Raw genomic sequence first — 20,688 nt, forward strand, 5'->3', positions numbered from 1 at the left:
CTATTTATCAAATACTCGTTATGAATTATGCACCAAAGGAGTAAAAAGATGTATAAAACGCTGCTCTTATTTTCGTATTTCTAAAAGTACAGTGAATCCTTAATTTTTTTAATAAAGAAAACTATGCCTACGTGAGCAATGACAGCAGTATTGTATCATTCTCACAAAACAACCACAAAATTTCAGGGAACCTTGAAAAGTGACATGCTTATTTTATAAGGATTTTGAAATTATCATTCATTTTATAAAATTAAGCAAAATGCTATAAATTCCTCATAAGAAAGGAACTGAATAAATTCCATATTAATATAATTAAATTTCTGCATTGTAATAGGAAATGACTTATTAGGAAAATATCTTGCTTTTTCTGTTTCTTTCTTTTAAGGAGTAAAGCATGATTTCTCTGGCAGTTTATTTTCTTTACTACTATTCCTTTAGAACAGGTTATAATAGTACACCCATTTTATTCCTTAGCACATAAATAATATTCTTTCAAGTATAATTTCTGGAGGAAAATAACAGATCTGTTCCCAACACAAATAGATATGATTCTAGTAACAGATTACTCTATAGACAAATGGATGAGAATGAATAAGTTCTCTTAGAAAGATATAAGATGACAATATTTTACTTCTAAGGACATCTGACATGGGACTGCGTCCGTCACTCATTAAAAGCATGTACTTTAACATCCAGCCTTCCTATATCACCACTCTGCAAGCAATAATGGAATTAAGAAGCCAGAGCACCACATTTCTGAAAACTGTAGAAGCCTTTCCCCTGTACAGGCTCAAGGGAGGGCTGCAGTATGCTCAGATGGGGAAAGGAGAGCACCCCGGTGGATCTACCAGAAATGAGGCAGCAGTTCTACTCTTCCTGTTCATCCTACCAGCTGATGCACACAGACCACCTCTGAAGATGGCTGAGAAACTGCCAGCAGGAGAAATCAGGGCACTATGTGGACAAATTAGTTTCACAGTCTGATAGCGCAAGAAACAACGCTGCTCCTGACAGTTTACCCAAATGAAATAACTTTATTTATAGCCATTAAAAAACATTTAAAAATTAACTAGCATAAGAATAGCATTGTCATGACTTAAGGGTAAAAACAAGAAGGATGCCTGTGGCTGGCACAGTACTGGTGACACTGAGCTACGATGGTCTGAGAAGTAGTTGACAGTGACTCAGACAGTGATGCGGTGTTTCTGAACAAGGAAAAAGCCCAAGGAAGGTGCCAAGGTGAGTTCTCAAATCAAATTCCTAAAAATCTCGTGCTCTGCATCTCTGCCGTTATGTTCTATTAAACAGCTCCTAATGAAAGGTACAGTGAAAGCTGTCATTATTTCTAATATTATTATTAATCTGCTGATCTTCATGTTTCTGTGCTTCCCTATTCACCCCACCCTCAGGAAGGGAGCTGCTGCTTTCCATATTCTATCTCCTTTGTTCTGATCAGGCACCTGATCTTACACACTCCCTGAGAAAACCCCAAGATAATTGGTTACCTACAGATAATCCCCACCAATACCACCAACAACCCAAGCATAAGTAATCTGGATAGAGCTCACCCCCAGACACCAAGAGAAGTTGTCTAAACAGTTCAATTCAAACTTTCCCCTTTTCCAGGGTCAAAATCTAGCCTAATAAGAGAAACTAAAAGTGAAGTCTGTGGCAACACAAAGTAAATTTTACATAAAGCATTTAAAATACTTAACCAAAATATAGCTTGGTGCTGCCCCCTATGTTCCATGAGTTGAACAACAATGAGATATATCCATCAATTTCAAATTATCTGGGCTTACTTTGTATTTATATATACATATATATATTATTTTATAATGAACAGTGAGAAATCACAGGCACTGTTGGATGCACATTAATGAGCATTAACTAAACTAATCCTCAAAACAGCTCCATAAAATAGACATTATTTTCTTTATTTTATAGTCTGCAGTTTATGCTAAATCTAGAAAATACACATGAAAATACTACATAAACAAAATATAAACATATGAAAAATAGGAATCCAAGCCAAGTTTCCTTTCTGTGTCACATTTGCTTTCCTTTCTCCTCTCCTTATAGTCTTTTGTACCCAAAGTCCCACACAGTTCCCACATTAGCATATTTCTATTCTGTTTTCAACTTAAATGACTATTTAAAATCCGTCTCTTAACTGGCCCCCTGTCTTTCAGTTTCTTTCCTATTTTTTCTGTCCTAGATATTACTACTAAACTCACTTCCCTAAAAACACCCCCTTTATTGTGTCACTCCTTAAGGTGCTCTTTCTGAATCTGAGATAAAATGTAAACCAACCACAACCTGACTTTAAGGTGCTCTACATTATCATTCCAACTTCTCCAATCCAGGTAGGTCCCCCAGTATGGATGTTGTAATTCCTTCTTTTACTTCCTCTTAAATTCTCCCCTCTCTTTGCTAAGTCAGAGTCTACGGCCCCTTCAGGATTTAGGCTAGAACGCCTGGCGATAACACCATAGTCTTCAACCATATATTTAGAATTTAGTCATTGAGTCCAGTGGGTTTCTAATTATAAATACTCTTTTTAATTATTGAAGCAAAATTCACACACCATAAAATTTACCCTTTTAAAGTGTACAATTCAGTTTTCAGTATATTCACAAAGTTGTGCCACCATCACCACTATCTAATTCTAGAACATTTTCAAAACCCTACAATGAAACTCTGTACCCACTAGCAATCACCCCCATTCCCCCCGTCCCCAATCTCTGGAAACCACTAATCTACTTTTTGTCTCTATGGATTTGCCTTTTCTGGACATTTCATATATATAGGATCATACAATAAGTGAGCTTTTGTGACTGGCCTCTTGAGCTGAGCATGTTTTCAAGGTTCACCCATGTTGTAGCAAGTATCAATACCTCATGCCTTTTGATTGATGAAAAACAGTCGTCGTGTGGATGTATCACATTTTGTTTATCTATTCACCAGTTGATGGATATTTGACTTGTTTCTACTTTGGGGCTATTATGAATAATGTTGACCTGAATATTCACGTACAAGTTTTTGTGCAGATGCATGTTTTACTTCCTGTTGGGTATATGCCTAGTTGAATTGTTTGGTCATATGGTAACTCAATGTTCGAGTTTTTGAAGAACTGCAAAACTTTTTTTCACAGTGGTTGCATCATTGCACATTCCCACCAGCAATGTACAAGAGTCCGAATTCTCCACATTCATCAATACTTGTTATTATCTGTCTTTTCATCATAGGTACCCCTGTGGCTGTGAAGTGGTATTCACGGTGGTTTTGATTTGCATATCCCTAATGACTACTATGGCTGGGCACCTTTTCATGGGCAAATACCTCCTAGTATACATCTCGTCCTTTCCCTTCTCACTGGCACCATCCCAAGCCTGGCCTCACAACTCCAACCAGAAACTGCTGCTGCGTTCTCTTGCCACTAGTCTCTTTCTTTTTCAATCCAGTCTGCATGCCAATGTGATATTAGTTTTCATAAAACTATAACTTTGTATTATCTCTTCTACTTAGAAATAACTGACATTTGAAAAGCAAATATCATAGTTGTTTAATTAATAGACATTCACTAAGCATAGATTATTATAACTAAATCAAACTTACATTGATTCTTCCTTAGGTGCTGCCCTGGCCAGGTCTTCCTGTTCCTTCATTTTATTTACAGCTTGTGCTTGTTTCTCAATTTCATTAAAGCATTTATTTGTCAGTTTCTGGGCTCCCAAACTTCCTTTTTTGGTCCCGAGCTAGAAGATAAATTTAAGATTAAGTTCTACTCAGGGTGTTTGAAGACTTGCAACAACAGCTACCACTTACTGAGGTTTACATTTGCCCTCTTTCTTAGGCCTCACAGCTCTGTGCAGTTGGTATTATTACTACTCCCCAGTTAACAGATGAGGAAACTGAAGCTCATGCAAGTTAAGTGACTTGGCCAAGACCACATAGCCAGTGGGCAGCAAAGCCAAGCTTTAAGCCCTGGTCCCTGGCTCCACAGTCTGTGTGTGGCTGCTCAAGAGAGGACCGCCCTCAAAGCCTCATAAGACATCACTGCTTAAAAAAACGTAAACATAACAGAATCTCCCAGAGACTTCCTCAAATTTTTTTTGTGTGTGTTTGGCCATAAACTGAAGAAATATTAAATACTCAGTCTAGAAAATATTCACTAAGTATAACACTTACTTCATTGAATAAAACATAAATTCTATATATCAAAGTCACATTTATTACATGATTCAAAATAAAGAATAAAAATAAATAAGACTAAAATGACAACAGTAGCTCTCTTGAGTGCACAAGCTATTTTAGAGCTGATATAACAGATATTTTAAAATACTCACTCCTTTTTTAGCTTGATTTGGTTTCTTTTTTATGATAGAGGAAACTTCTGTCAAAAAATAAAAAAAAGTCAGACCAATGGAAATTATAAATAATCATTCAATTTTTACAGCTTAAAAAAATCTAAGATATTAGACATTATTATTTAATAGACCGTAACATTTTCCACTTAGTTTGTCATCTAAAAGACTCAAGTTCATGAATGCATTTTAGATTAAAAGAGCTTCATCAAAATGGAGTACTCAGATGCTCTTGAGCTATAATTCCTGGTAATATTCAGACCAGAAGACAGCATATTTTTTAACACCATACTAAAGGGAAATAAATGATCCAATGAGCAAGATGGACACCAGAGCTTGCACCATTCACTGCTTTTCTCAGAAGCATTTAAAAAAAAAATCTATAATAGAATAAACTCTTCAGTTAAACTTCACTCTTCAAAAGCTTTTTAAATTATTTTAAAATATAAAGTAGTTATGTGTACAACTAAAGCAGTTAGTGATATGTTTTTCACCTTAACTTATATACAGCTTTTATCACATTAACCAATAAGAAATACAAAGAATTCTATAATTTAGTAGCAATATTTCTAAATTGCATAAAAATATACGATGTTCTTAGAGGATGTTTCTGGGTAAATTTAGATCATAGATTTTATGCTCTGTTTTTAGAATCATGTTTAAGAGACCCAGTAAAAATAAAACCATATTTCTTTTCCTACAAAGAAAAGAAGTATTTTAATAGGAAAAGGCAGCATAAAATCATAAAAAACAAAATATTAAAATCTTTAGTCCTCATAAGAGAATAATATCATTATATTTCAAGTATGAAGAGATACTCATGGAAATTTTTCTTTCCATCACTTCCTCTTAGATTTGTATTATAGTAGTCATGTAACTTGCTCCCAATTTAGTTATTTTTCACCAAAGCTATAGCTTTTAACAAATGCAATGCACTATACACAAATTTCAAGCTATAATTCCCTGATAGTGAAAACTAAAGATTAAGTTCACTTATTATAAAACCAGAAGGAGAAAAAAATGTTGAGTGCTTGATTAAAGAGGAATGAGGAGCAAATGCTCTGACCTCGGCTAATGCTGAGAACATAACCAGCAAATCAAAAGCATCAACAGCAATTTCAAATAGTTATAGGCTGCTGAAGTTTACCTTCATCAAATTGGCTACAATAGAACAGTATTGTTTTGTTTAATAAAATCTCAATAGATTTAGTTATGGTGCCATATTACTCTACGAATTTTATCTAGGCAGAATACAAAGACGTTTCATTTATTTTCTTAACAAAACTCACTATAAATCAGAATACAGGGTTTTATGTATATTACCTAAGGCAGGCTTTGTTGGTATATTAAGGCTTTCCACATTTGGTCCTTTTTCTGGTCCACCTGAAAGTTAAAAATATTGATATCAATGCAGAAAACAGACTCATCAAACTTGCTTTTGAATATGTAATGCTACATATCTTACCCAATATCCAACATCATTAGCGTTCATCTTTCTTTTTGGCTCCATATTCTATTTTATCCATCTAAGACTTTTTATTTAAAAAGTCTATTAATATAGAAGTATTTTTTTATCTAGTTGTTTATAGAATAAAAATACTATTGGTCTCCCTAATTAATATCATTTGGAATTCTACTTTTGATGGCGTTATCGTTTATTTTTTTTTTTTTTTCAGATGCATGGTTTGGGAATCGAACCTAGGTCTCCCGCATGGAAAGAGAGTAGTCTAACACTGAACCACCCATGTACCCAGTAATTGTGTTTTAAAGCAACTTATTCTGAGATATCTAGTACACAGTTGTACCATATACTCAATATATGTATACATATGTAATATATATAATATACCTAAAAAAATGATCCTGGTGAGGAACTCTATTTAGCCTTCATTAAAAAATAAATTTTTACGATTGTGATGATAAAAATAAATAAATAAATAAATAAATGTTTATATATTTATTTATTTATATAATTAAATTTATGTGAAATATATATATATTGCATACTGTACAGCGGGGGTCACATTTTATTCTTTTTCTATGTGAGTATCCCCTTATTGTAGTACCATTTGTTGAATTTTTGTTTGTTTAGGAAGTGCATGAGCCAGGAATCGGACTCAGGCCTCCCACATGGCAGGCAAGAATTCTACCACTGAACTACCCTTGTACCCCAAAATAAATTTTTTTAATTGTATTTGTCACTTTAAGGTATAATTTACACATAATAAAAACATCCATATACTATAATGAATTTTGGAAAACATATATAACTGTAAAACCAATCAAGATATAGAGATTACCATTATTCCCAAAAGTTCCCTCATTCCCCTTTGCAGTCAGTCCTCCCCAGCCCAACAGCAGAAGCAGAGTCCAAGCAACCAGTGGTCTGTTTTCTGCCACTATAGATAAATTTAATTGATACTATAATTTAAATGAAATGATACAGTAGGCAGTCTTTTATGCTTTGCTTCTTTTATATAGCACAATGTTTTTGAGAGTCATTCATGTTGTCTGTATCAGTGTTCATTAATTTTTATTGCTAATTAGTATTTCAGTGTATAAATATACTTTATTTATCCAGTCACTGTTAATAAACATCGTCTTCCCTTTGGAGCTCTTAGGAATAAAGCCACTATGAGCGTTCATTTGTAAGCAAGTTCTTTTTTGGACATACGTTTTCATTTCTCTTGGTAAATGAATAGGTGTGGAATTGTTAGGTTCTATTGTAAATGTATATTTAACTTTATTAGAAGCTGTTACACTGTTTTTCAAAGTGGTTATACTGTGCTATATTCCCCCACCAGCAATGTATGAAGGCTCCAGTTGCTCCATATCCTTACCAACACATACTATTACTAGTCTTTTTAATTTTAGTTATTTTTATGGGAGTGCAGTTGTTATCTCATAGAGGTTTTACTTTGTAACTCCCTGTGAGCATATTTTCATGTGCTTATTGGGCATTCCTATATCTTCAGTTGAAAAGTATCTGTTTCAGTTTCTCAGCTGCTAAAACAAACACCATCCAATGAGTCAGCATAACAGGAATTCACTGGCTCATGGTTTCAGAAGCTAGAAGGCTTGTTTCCTCCTGGGGTCTGTATCTTCTGGCTGGCTGGCAATCTGTGGCTTCTTTGTCATGTGGTGTTGTATTCTCTTTTCTCCTCTGGGTTCTGCTGACTTTCAGTTTCTGGCTGCTTCCTGTAGCTTCCTCACAGTATCCAGTTTCCTTTGCAAATAAGAACCTCAACCATTTTGGATGAAGTTCTACTCACTCAGTTTGAGCACATCTTTAAAAAATAACCTCTTCAAAGGTCCTATTCACAAATAGGTTCACACCCACAGGACCAGGGTTGGGTCCTGAAAATGCCTTTTGTGGGGACATGATTGAACCTCTATTAGTATGTGTTCAAATCTTCTTCTCATTTTTAATTGGGTTGTCTGTCTTCTTACTGTTCAGATGTAAGAGTACTTTATATACGTCAGACACAATTCCTTGTGCGAAAAATGCTTCGAAATATTATTTCAGTCTGTCTTGTTTTTCACTCTCTTAACCGTATCTTTCAAAGAGCAAGAGTTTTTAATTTTGTTGAAGTCCAATTTATCAATTCATTCTTCTATGAATTGAACTTTTAGTGTCCTATCTAAGAAATCTTTGCCTGACCCCAGGTTATAAAGATTTCCTCTTATGACTCCATATAGAAGTTTTATATTTTCAAATTTTACATGTAGCTCTATGATCCATTTTGAGTTCATGATTGATAAGGTAGGTATAGTTCTAGGTTCTTTTCTTTTTTTTTGAGTATGGATATCTAATCGTACCAACTCCATTTCTCGCAAATGGTGTTGTTCTTCAATATCAAAGCTGTTTTGAATATTCTTGGTCAATTGAACTTCCATATGCATTTAAAACCAGTTTCTACAAAAAATCCTGCTGGTATATTGACTGGAATTGTTTTGAACCTATAGATAAAATTGTGAAGAAATGACTGTTACCAATATTGAGTCTTTTGATCCATGAACAAGGTATATATTTATTTATCTAAATCTTCTTTAATTTCTCACAGCAATGTTTTGCAGTTTTCAGCATACAGGTACTGCACATCATTTGTTGGGTTCTCCCAGGGCAATTAGACAAGAAAAAGAAACAGAAGGCATACAGAACAGAAAGGAAAAAGTAAAACTATCTCTATTCAAGATGATATCATCTTCCATATAGAACTTTGTAAGCAATACACTAAAAAAAAAAAAAAAACACCAAAAACCTATTAAAACTAATAAAATAATTCAGCAAGGTTGAAGGGTATAAGATCATACTCAAAAATAATTGCAGGAGACATTCCAAATGGTGGCTTAGTGAGGTGTGGAATTTAGTTTGTTTTCCAGAGCAGCTAGTAAACAGCCAGGAACAGTACAGAACAACTCCTGGGGCCACAGTAGTGCTGAAAATACAGCATACACCTGCCTGGACAAACTGGGTCAGCTGCGATTGCACCCAGAACCGTGAGTCCCCCAAGCCGCAGAGGGTGGCACCCCTTCCCCACAAGCTGGTTCCCAGAGGGGAAAGGAAAGAGATTTTACTAGCAGCAGGGGGCTGAGTTCAATCAAGCTCCAACTGTGGAATTAATTAACAAATTCTGACTACTGAAAATTGGCCCTCAGCTCAGATAAACTCAAATCAGAGCTAATGTTACTAGTTTTTGCCCTGGTGCAGAGGGGGCAGAGCTGATGGGGAAAAAAGCAAAACAAACAAACAAACAACCACAGAGGTTTGTTTTGGATGGGACAGCACAAAATACTTGAAAAGGCCTGGAACCTAAAAAAAGCAGGGGCACATAGGACCTGGAGATACACTGAGCAATGTAACAACATAAGTTCATGATTAGCAAACCCAACCAGGGGTCCTTTTTGCTTTGTTTCTACTGCTTAACTGTTCATTAGATACAACTGCAAGGCTTCTCAGGCTCCAACTGCACAAGTCAAGGGTGGAATTAAGCTTGTCTGAGACAAAGAGGCTGGCCAGGTGAAAGGAGTTAATCCCCTGGAGGCTGCGCCTTTGCCAGGAGAGGGGTGGGGCCCAGCTCAGGTGGAATCCCTCCCTCAAGGAATTCAGACCCCAGGGACTGGAAAACTGAAGCAATAAAAGCCAACTTACAACCTCTTCTCTGTCTCAACCACGCCCCTAGCAGGAAGAGTCTGCAAGTTAAAGGTATTCCATCACCTTATGCTGGTGGGACCCTCAGGCAGACAAGTGCCATACACTGGGTAGGTTAGGAAAAACACAGAGTCTAGAGGCTTCATAGGAAAGTCTGTCAACCTGCTGGGTCTCATCCTCAGGGAAAACTGATACAGGTGACTCTTTCCTCCAGATAGGAGGCCATCCTGGTCTAGGAAAATCTAACTGGGGTCTATAATACTTAAGTAGACCCTCCTAAGGGAAAAATAAAGGTACAATACAAGCAGGGCAAGAAACAATAAAACAACTGAAAAATTCTGATCCATTAAACAAAACTCATGCTAGAGGTCTAGAACAAGCTGAACTGAATTTTAAAGAACAGACAGACAACAAAGCCATCCAGCAAGAAAATTCTAGGTAAAGGAGTGAAAACAATCTCCAGAATACACCAATTAAGGAAATTAAATGCCTAGATGTCAGCCCCCCCAAAATAACCAGTCATACTAGGAAACGGATGATATGGCCCAGTCAAAGGAACAAACCAAGAATTCAAATGAGATACAGGAGTTGAAACAACTAATTCAGGATGTTTTAACAGACATGGGAAATCTCATCAAAAATCAAATCAGGGCCGCGGTGGCTCAGCGGGCAAAGTGCTTGCCTGCTATGCCGGAGGACCTCGGTTCGATTCCCGGCCCCAGCCCATGTAACGAAAACGGAGAAACAAAATACAATAAAACAAGAAAATGTTTAAAAGATGTTTCCCTTTCTTCCTCTCTTCCTTCCTTCTATCCTTCCTTCCTTTTCTCTGTCTTTCCTTTAAAAAAAAAAAAAAAAAAAAAAAAAAAAAAATCAAATCAAAGAGTTGAGGGAGGATATAAAGAAGGCAATGGGCAATAAAAAAGAAATCAAAAGTCTGAAAAATCAAATCACAGAACTTATGGGAATGAAAGGCACAGTAGAAGAGATGAAAAAAACAATGGAAACCTACAATGTTAGATTTTAAGAGGCATGAGATAGGATTAGTGAACTGGAGGACAAGACATCTGAAATCTGACAAGCAAAAGAAAATATAGGGAAAATAATGGAAAACTATGAGCAGGGATTCAGGGAATTGAATGATAATATGAAGTACACAAATTTACATGCTGTATGTGTTTCAGAAGGTGAAGAGAAGGGAAAAAGAAGAGAAAAGCTACATGGAGGAAATTAACACTGAAAATTTCCAAATTTTCAGTTTGGGGTGCAGTGTACCCCAAACTGAAGAGATTCAAACAGACATACTCCAAGACACTTACTAGTCAGAACAGCAGATGTCAAAGAGAAAGAGAGAATTTTGAAAGCAGCAAGAGAAAAGCAACCCATCACATACAAGGAAAGCCCAATAAGACAGTGTGTAGATTTCTCAGCAGAAACCAGGATGCAAGAAGATGATATATTTAAGATTCTAAAAGAGAAAAACTGCCAACCAAGAATTCTATACCCAGCAAAATTGTCCTTCAAAAATGAGGGGGAAATTAAAGCATTTTCAGACAAAAATCACTGAGAGAATTTGTGACCAAGAGAGCAGCTCTGCAAGAAATACTTAAGGGCGCACTAGAGGCAGATAGGAAAAGACAGGAGACCAAGGTGTGGAGAAGAGTGTAGAAATGAAGACAATCAGTAAAGGTAAAATGATGAGGGAAAAATTAGATATGAGACATAAAATCCAAAAGGTAAAATGGTAGAAGAAAGTACTGCCCTTATAGTAATAACACTAAATGTTAATGGACTAAATTCCCCAATCAAAAGACACAGACTGGCAGAAAGGATTAAAAAACAGGACCCATCTATAGGCTGTCTACAGGAGACACATTTTAGACCCAAGGACAGACATAGGTTGAAAGTGAAGGGTTGGGAAAAGACATTTCAGGCAAACAACAATCAGAAAAGAACAGGAGTAGCTATACAAAATTCAACAAATTAGACATCAAATGTAAAACAACTAAAAGAGATAAAGAAGGACACTATGTATTAATAAAAGGAATAATTCAACAAGAAGATATAACAATCATAAATATTTATTCATTGAGCCAGAGTGCTCCAAAATACATGAGGCAAACACTGAAAACACTGAAAAGAGAAATAGACACATCTACCATAATAGTTGGAGACTTCAATATTCTGCTCTTATCAATGGACAGAACATCTAGACAGAGGATCAACAGAGAAACAGAATTTGAATAATAAAATAAATGAACTAGACTTAACACACATTTATAGAATATTATACTCTATAAGCAGGATACATTTTTTTCTCATGGATCATTCTCAAGGATAGACCATATGCTGGGTTACCAAGCAAGTCTCAATAAATTTAAAAAGACTGAAATCATACAAAACACTTTCTCGGCTCAAAAAAGAATGAAGTTGGAAATCAGTAACAGCCAGAGGGCCAGTAAATTCAAAAATACATGGAGACTCAACAACACAATCTTAAACAATGAGTGGGTCAAGGAAGAAATTACTAGAGAAATCAGTAAATATCTCAAAGCAAGTGAAAATGAAAACATGACATATCAAAACTTATGAGATACAGCAAAGGCAGTGTAAGAGGGAAATTAATTGCCTTAAATGCCTATATCAAAAAAGAAGAAAGAGCAAAAATCAAGGAATTAACTGTTCACTTGGAAGAACTATAGAAAGAACAGGAAACTAACCCCAAAGCAAGCAAAAGGAAAGAAATAATGAAGATTAGAGCAGAAATAAATGAAATTGAGAGCATGAAAATAATCGAGAAAATCAACAAAAGCAGAAGCTGGTTCTTTGAGAAAATCAGGAAAATGGAGAGACCCTAAGCAAGATTGACAAAAAGAAGAAGAGAGAGGATGCAAATAAATAAAGTCAGAAATGGAAGAGGAGACATAACCACTGACCCTGCAGTAATAAAGGAGGTAATGAGAGCATACTATGAACAACTTTATGCTAATAAAATAGACAAATGTAGATGAAATGGACAACTTCCTTGAAAGGCAGAACAACAAACATTGACTCGAGAACAAACAGATGACCTCAACAAACCAATCACAAATGAAGAGATTGAACCAGTCATCAAGAAACTTCCAAAAAAGAAAAGTCCAGGACCAGATAGCTTCACATGTGAATTCTACCAAGCATTCAAGAAAGAATTAGTATAAATCCTGCACAAATGCTTCAAAAAAATTGAAGAGGGAAGGTTATCTAACTCATTCTATGGAGCCAACATCACCCTCATACCAAAATCAGACAAAAATACGACAAGAAAAATTACAGACCAATCTCTCTAATGAATATAGATGCAAAAATCCTCAACAAAATTCTTGCAAATCAAATCCAGCAGGATTAAAAGAATATACACTATGACCAAGTAGGAGTCATCCCAGGTATGCAAGGATGGTTCAACATAAGAAAATCAATTAATGTAATACACCATTATCAACAAATCAAAGCAGCAAAACTACATGATGATCCTGATTGATGCAGAAAAGGCATTTGACAGAATTCAACATCCTTTCCTGTTGAAAACACTTCAAAGGATAGGAATAGAAGAAACTTCCTCAACATAATAAAGGGAATATATGAAAAACCCACAGCTAAATCATCCTCAATGGGGAAAGACTGAAAGCTTTCCCCCTAAGAGCAGGAAAAAGACAAGGATGTCCACTGTCACCATTATTATTCAGCATTGTGTTGGAAGTTCTAGCCAGAGCAATTAGACAAGAAAAAGAAATACAAGGCATCAAAATTGGAAAGGAAGAGTGGGTGAGCGTGGCTCAGTGGCAGAGTTCTTGCCTGCCATGCCGGTGACCTGGGTTCGGTTCCCAGTGCCTGTCCAAGCAAAAAAATAAATAAATCAAAATAAAATTGGAAAGGAAGAAGTAAAACTCTCACTATTTGCAGATGATATGATACTGTATGTCAAAAACCCAAAAAAATCCACAGCAAAACTGCTAGAACTAATAAATGAGTACAGTAAAGTGGCAGGTTACAAGATCAACACTCAAAACTCTGAAATGTTTCTGTACACTAGTAATAAACAATCTGAGGGGGAAATTAAGAAAAAAATTCCATTTACAATTGCAACCAAGAGAATAAAATATTTAGGAATAAATTTAACTAAGGATACAAAGACCTATACAAGGAAAACCATAAGAAATTGCTAAAAGAAATCACAGAAGATCTAAATAAAAGGAAGAGCATACCGTGTTCATGGATTGGAAGACTAAATATAGTTAAGATGTCAATTCTACCTAAACTGATTTATAGATTCAATGCAATACCAATTAAAATCCCAAAAACTTATTTTGCAGAAGTAGAAAATCAAATAACCAAATTCACCTGGAAGGGCAGGGTGCCCCAAATAGCTGAAAATATGCTGCTTAAGAGAAATGAAGTTGGAGGTCTCATACTACCTGACTTTAAGGCATATTACGAAGCTACAGTGGTCAAAACAGCATGGTACTGGCATAAAGATAGATATACTGAACAATGAAATTGAATAGAGAGTTCAGATACAGAGCCTCTCCTCTATGAACAATTGATCTTTGATAAGGCTGTCAAGCCAACTCACCTGGTACCGAACAGTCTCTTCAATAAATGGTGCTTGGAGAACTGGATATCCACATGCAAAGAATGAAAGAGGATCCTTATCTCACACCCTATATAAAAATTAACTAAAAACAGATCAAAGACCTAAACATTAGAGCTAAGAGCATGAAACTTTTAGAAGAAAATGCAGGGAAATATCTTATAAAACTTGTAATAGGAGGTGGTTTCGTAGATCTTAAACCCAAAACACGAGCATTGAAGAAAGCAATAGACAAATGGGAACTCCTCAAAATTAAACACTTTTGTGCAGTCAAAGAACTTTGTCAAGGAAAGAGAGCTACTTCTGGGTCAAATGGCGGCTTAACAACATGCGCATTTTTGTTCGTCCTCCAGAATAACTACTAAATAACCAGAAACAGTACAGAACAGCTCCTTGGGCCACGTCAGTGACCAGACACACAGCATACCCCAGTCTGGACCAGCTGGACTGGCTGCGAGCACCCCCCAGAACCGTGAGTTCCCAAAGCTGCGGCAGCGGGTGCCCTTCCCCCACAGGCCGCTTCCCAGAGGGGAAAGGAAAGGACTTTACCAGCAGCAGGACTGGGCACAATCAAACGCCAATTGTGGAATTAATTAACAAATTCTGACTACTAAAAATAGGCCCCCAGCTTAGGTGAACCTGATCAAAGTGGAGGCTGCTCATTTTTGCCTTTGCGCCAAGGGGGCAGGACTGACAGAAAAAGGGGGGAAAAAAAGAGAAGGAAACAGAGGTTTTTGCAGCCATGTATCTACAAAGGCTTGACTGCCTCTGGATACAGCAGCAGGACTTTTCAGGCTGCAAGTGCCCCAGGCATAGGCAGAAGTGAGTTCTTTTGGGGACTTATCTGGAGCCTGTGCCTTCCCCAGGGGAGGGGTGAAGCCCAACTCAGGTGGAATCCCTCCATCAAGGAATTCAGACCCCAGGGCTTGGTAATTTGAAGCCATTAAAACCAGCCTACAACCTCTCCTCTGTCTCCACCATGCCCCCAGCAGGGAGAGTCTGCCAAAGTTAAAGGTACTGCATCATCTTATGCTGGTGGGACCTGCAGTCAGACAAGCGCCACAGACTGGGCAGGATAAGAAAAACAGAGTCCAGAGACTTCACAGGACAGTCTTTCAACCGGCTGGGTCGCACCCTCAGGGAAAACCAACGCAGGTGATTCTTTCCTCCTGATAGGAGGCCAGTTTGGTCTGGGAAAATCTGGCTGGGGTATATAATATCTAAGTAGACCCTCCTAAATGTGTGTGTGTGGGAAAGGTACCACACAAGCAGGGCAAGAAACAAGAAAACAAGAACTGAAAAATTCTCCTCTGTTAAACAAAACTTAAGCTAAATGTCCAGATAAAGCTGAACGGAATGTCAAAGAACAGATAGACAACAAATTCATCCAGCAAGAAAACCCTAGGTAAAAGAAGTGAAAGCAATCTCCAGAATAATAATTAAGGTAATTAAATGCCTAGACCCCAGCAAAAAATAACAAATCACACTAGGAAAATTGAAGATATGGCCCAGTCAAAGGAACAAACCAACAATTCAAATGACATACAGGAGCTGAAACAATTAATTCAGAATGTACGAACAGACATGGAAAACCTCATCAAAAACCAAATCAATGAATTGAGGGAGGATATAAAGAAGGCAAGGAAAGAACAAAAAGAAGAAACTGAAAGTCTGAAAAACAGATCACAGAACTTATGGGAATGAAAGACACAGTAGAAGAGATGAAAAAAACAATGGAAACCTACAATGGTAGATTTCGAGAGACAGAACACAGGATTTCTGAACTGGAGGACGGAACATCTGAAATCTGACAAGAAACAGAAACTATAGGAAAAACAATGGAAAAATATGAGCAGGGACTCAGGGAATTGAAAGACAATATGAAGCGCATGAATATACATACGTGTTGTGGGTGTCCCAGAAGGAGAAGAGAAGGAAAAAGGAGGAGAAAAACTAATGGAGGAAATTATCACTGAAAATTTCCCAATTCTTATGAAAGACTTAAAATTACAGATCCAAGAAGTGCAGCATATCCCAAAGAGAATAGATTCAAATAGACATACTCTAAGACATTTAATAATCAGAATGTCAGAGGTCAAAGAGAAAGAGAGGATCTTGAAAGCAGCAGGAGAAAAGCAATCCATCACATACAAGGGAAGCCCAATAAGACTATGCGCAGATCTCTCAGCAGAAACCATGGAGGCGAGAAGACAGTGGGATAATATATTTAAATTATTAAAAGAGAAAAACTGCCAACCAAGAATTCTATATCCAGCAAAATTCTCCTTCAAAAATGAGGGAGAAATTAAAACATTTTCAGACAAAAAATCACTGAGAGAAGTTGTGACCAAGAGACCAGCTCTTCAAGAAATACTAAAGGGAACACTAGAGACAGATACGAAGAGAGAAGAGAGAGGTGTGGAGAAGAGTGTAGAAAGGAAGACTATGAGTAAAGGTAAAAAGAAGGAAAATTAGATATGACATATAAAATCCAGAAGGCAAAATAATAGAAGAAAGTACTACCCATGCAGTAATAACACTGAATGTTAATGGATTAAACTCTCCAATCAAAAGGCAGTCTGGCAGAATGGATTAAAAAACAGCATCTATATGCTGTCTCTACTCAAAGGACATGAGGCCAAGGACACAAATGGACATTTACACACCAATGTTTATAGCAGGATTAATAACAATTACCAAGAGATGGAAACAGCCAAAATGTCCATCAACAGACAGTTGGCTAAACAAACTGTGACATTTACATAAGATGGAATATTATGCAGCTGTAAGACAGAATAAAGTTATGAAGTACATAACAACATAAATGGACCTTAAGGACATTATGCTGAGTGTGATTAGCCAGAAACAAAAGGACAAATACTGTATGGTCTCACTGATATGAACTGACATTAGTGAATAAACTTGGAATATTTCCTTGGTAACAGAGACCATCAGGAGATAGAAATAAGGTAAGATATTGGGTAATTGGAGCTGAAGGGATACAGATGTGCAACAGGACTGAATATAAACACTCAGAAATGGACAGCACAATATTACCTAACTGTAATACAATTATGTTAAAACACTGAATGAAGCTGCATATGAGAATGATAGAGGGAGGAGGGCTGAGGCATAAATGAAATCACAAAGAAAGATAGACAATAAAGATTGAGATGGTGTAATCTAGGAATGCCTAGAGTGTATAATGAATAGTGACTAAATGTACAAATTTAAAAAATGTTTTTGCATGAGGAAGAACAAAAGAATGTCATTACTGCAGTGTGCTGAAAATAGATGGTACTTAATATTTTAAAATTTCAACTAATGTGTGAGACTAAAGCAAAAAATGTTTATTTGGTACAAATCTATACTTTGACTAGTGCATCTCCTAATATAACTTATGTAGATAGTTGATTGAACACCTTAAGTACATTGAACTTTGTATAGGACATGAGATTTTGTTGGTTTGTCCAGGTGATGTCCTGATGAATCCCAGAGTGATTTGATCAGTGAGTGGAAAAGTATTTGCAAAGTCCCCTTCGGGGAATGGTGAAAATGGGGGAAAACTCAACTTCCCCAAGTTGAATTCTTGATATTCTCACAAGCAGTGTGGACAACCAAAGCTATAGGCTGAGCCCCCAGTCTTGGGGTTTGTTCATATGAAACTTAACCCCACAGGGGATAGGTCAAGCCTACTTAAAATTAAGCCTAAGAGTCACCCCCAAGAGAACCTCTTTTGTTGCTCACATGTGGCCTCTCTCTCCAGCCAACACAGCAAGCAGACTCACCACCCTCCCCCGTCTACGTGGGACATGACTACCAGGGGTGTGGATCTTCCTGGCAGCGTGGGACAGAAATCCCAGAATGAGCTGAGATTCAGCATCAAGGGATTGAGAAAAACTCTAGAATGAGCTGAGAATTAACATCAAGGGATTGAGAAAACCTTCTCGACCAAAAGGGGGAAGAGTGAAATAAGACAAAGTGTCAATGGCTGAGAGATTCCAAACAGAGTTGAGAGGTTATCCTGGAGGTTATTCTTATGCATTAAGTAGATATCACCTTGTTATCCATGATGTAATAGAGAGGCTGGAGGGAACTGCCTGAAAATGTAGAGCTGTGTTCCAGTAGCCATGTTTCTTGAAGATGACTGTATAATGATAGAGCTTTTACAATGTGACTGTGTGATTGTGAAAACCTTGTGTCTGATGCTCCTTTTATCTACCTTGTCAACAGATGAGAGGAACATATGGAATAAAAATAAATAATAGGGGGAACAAATGTTAAAATAGATTTAGTCTGAAATGCTAGTGATCAATGAAAGGGATTAGTAAGGGGTATGGCCTGTAAAATTTTTTTTTCTTCTGTTTGTTATATTTTTCTGTTGTCTTTTTCTTTCTTTTTCTGAATTGATGCCAATGTTCTGGGAAATGATCATGATGATGAATATGCAACTATGTGATATATTGTGAATTGCTGAGTGTATGTGTTGGGAATGTTTGTGTTTCTTGTAATTTTTTTTAATTAATAAAAAATTTTTAAAAAAAGAAAGAGAAAGAGAAAAAAAAAAAAGAAAGTTCCCTTCCTGCCCAGGAAAAAAAAAAAAAAAAAGAACTTTGTCAAGAAAGTAAAAAGGCAGCCTACACAATGGGAGACAATATTTGGAAGCAACATGTCAGATAAGGGTCTAGTATCCAGAATATATAAAGAGGCTGTTCAACTCAACAGCAAAAAGACAACAAAGTTTAAAAATGGGCAAAAGACATGAAGAGACACTTCTCAGAAGACGAAATACAAATGGCTAAAAGGCACATGAAAAGATGCTCAACCTCCCTGGCTATGAGGGAAATGCAAAGCAAAACTACAATGAGATATCATCTCACACTCACCAGAATGGCCATTATCAGTAAAACAGAAAAGAATAAGTGCTGGAGAGGATGTGGAGAAAGGCACACTTATCCACTGTTGGTGGGAATGTAAAATGGTACAACTGCTGTGGAAAGCAGTTTGACAGTTTCTTAGGAAGATAAGTATAGAACTGCCATATGATCCGGCAATGCCATTGCTAGGTATCCATTCAGAGGACATGAGGGCAAGGTCACAAACAGACATTTGCACACCAATGTTTATAGCAGCATTATTTACAACTGCCAAGAGATGGAAACAGCCCAAATGTCCATCAACAGATGAGTGGCTAAGCAAGCTGTAGCATATACATATGATGGAATATTATGCAACTGTAAGACACAATAAAGTCATGAAGCATGTAATAACATGGATGGACCCTGAGGACATTATGCTGAGTGAGATTAGTTAGAAACAAAAGGACATATACTGTATAGTCTCACTGATATGAACTAACATTAATGAGTGAACTTGGAGAATTTCAGTTAAGAACAGAGGTTAGAAATAGGATAGAAATTGGGAAATTGGAGCTGAAAGGATACAGATTGTGCAACAGGACAGACTGTAAAAATTCAGAAATACCACCTGATTGTAGCACAATAATATAAGTATACTGAATGAAGCTGAATGTGAAAATGATAGAGGGAAGAGGGCTGGAAGCACATTTGAAACCAGAAGGAAAGATAGACGATAAAGATTGAGATGGTATAATCTAGGAATGCCTAGAGTGTATAATGATAGTGACTAAATGTACAAATTAAAAAGTGTTTTTGCATGAGGAAGCACAAAGGAATGTCAACACTGCAGGGTGTTGAAAATAGATGCTCATTCAGATTTTAAAACCGACTTCTGTGTGAACTAAAGCATGAAATGTTTATTTGGTACAAAATTTCTATTTTGACTAGTGCATTTCCTGAATTAACTGATATGGACAGTTCAATTGAATAGCATGAGTACATGGAACCTTGAATAGGGCGTGAGTTTTGTAGGTTTGCCCAGGTTGGTGTGATCCCCAATAAATCCCAGAGTGATTTGAACAGTGAATAAAGAAGTATTTGCAAAGTCCCCTTGGGGAAGTGGGGAGAAAAGGGGAAAATTCAACTCCCACATTTGGAGAATTCCTGATATTCTTGCAAGCAGTGGGGACAACCAAATCAATAGGCCAGGCCTTCAATCTTGGGTTCTGTTCCTATGAAAGTTATCCCCACAAAGGATAGGGTAAGCCTACTTAAAATTAGGCGTAAGAGTCACCCCCAGAAAAAAAACTTATTTTGTTGCTCAGATGTGGCCTCTCTCTCTCAGGCAACATGGCAAGCAAACTCACTGCCCTTTCCCTATCTACATGGGACATGACTCCCAGGGGTGTAAACCTCCCTGCCAGCGTGGTACAGAAATATTAGAATGAGCTGGGACTCAGCATCAAGGGACTGAGAAAATCTTCTTGATCGAAAGGGGGAAGAGAGAAATGGGACGAAAGAATGTGTCAGTGGTTGAGAGATTTCAAACAGTCGTGAGGTTATCCTGGAGGCTATTCTTACGCATTATATAGATATCTCCTTTTTAGCTTAAGGTATGAATGGCCTGAAACTGCAGAGCTGTGTTCCAGGTGTCATATTTCTTGAAGATGATTGTATAATGAT

General features: G+C 36.9%; 1 protein-coding gene across 2 annotated transcripts in view; it reads right to left on the bottom strand.

The window, feature by feature from the left end:
- Nucleotides 1–20,688, bottom strand: part of ARFGAP3 (ARF GTPase activating protein 3) — a 96,080-nt gene that overhangs the window by 26,109 nt on the left and 49,283 nt on the right. For both annotated transcript variants that reach the window (XM_077169077.1, XM_077169076.1), the window contains exons 7-9: nt 5,691–5,750; nt 4,350–4,396; nt 3,619–3,758 (exon numbers count right to left, since the gene is read on the bottom strand). In XM_077169077.1, coding sequence (XP_077025192.1) covers nt 3,619–3,758; nt 4,350–4,396; nt 5,691–5,750 — 247 coding nt within the window. The remainder of the gene's footprint in view (nt 1–3,618; nt 3,759–4,349; nt 4,397–5,690; nt 5,751–20,688) is intronic.

The sequence above is a fragment of the Tamandua tetradactyla genome, chromosome 7 (assembly GCF_023851605.1).
Source record: "Tamandua tetradactyla isolate mTamTet1 chromosome 7, mTamTet1.pri, whole genome shotgun sequence".
In the NCBI taxonomy this organism is placed as follows: domain Eukaryota; kingdom Metazoa; phylum Chordata; class Mammalia; order Pilosa; family Myrmecophagidae; genus Tamandua; species Tamandua tetradactyla.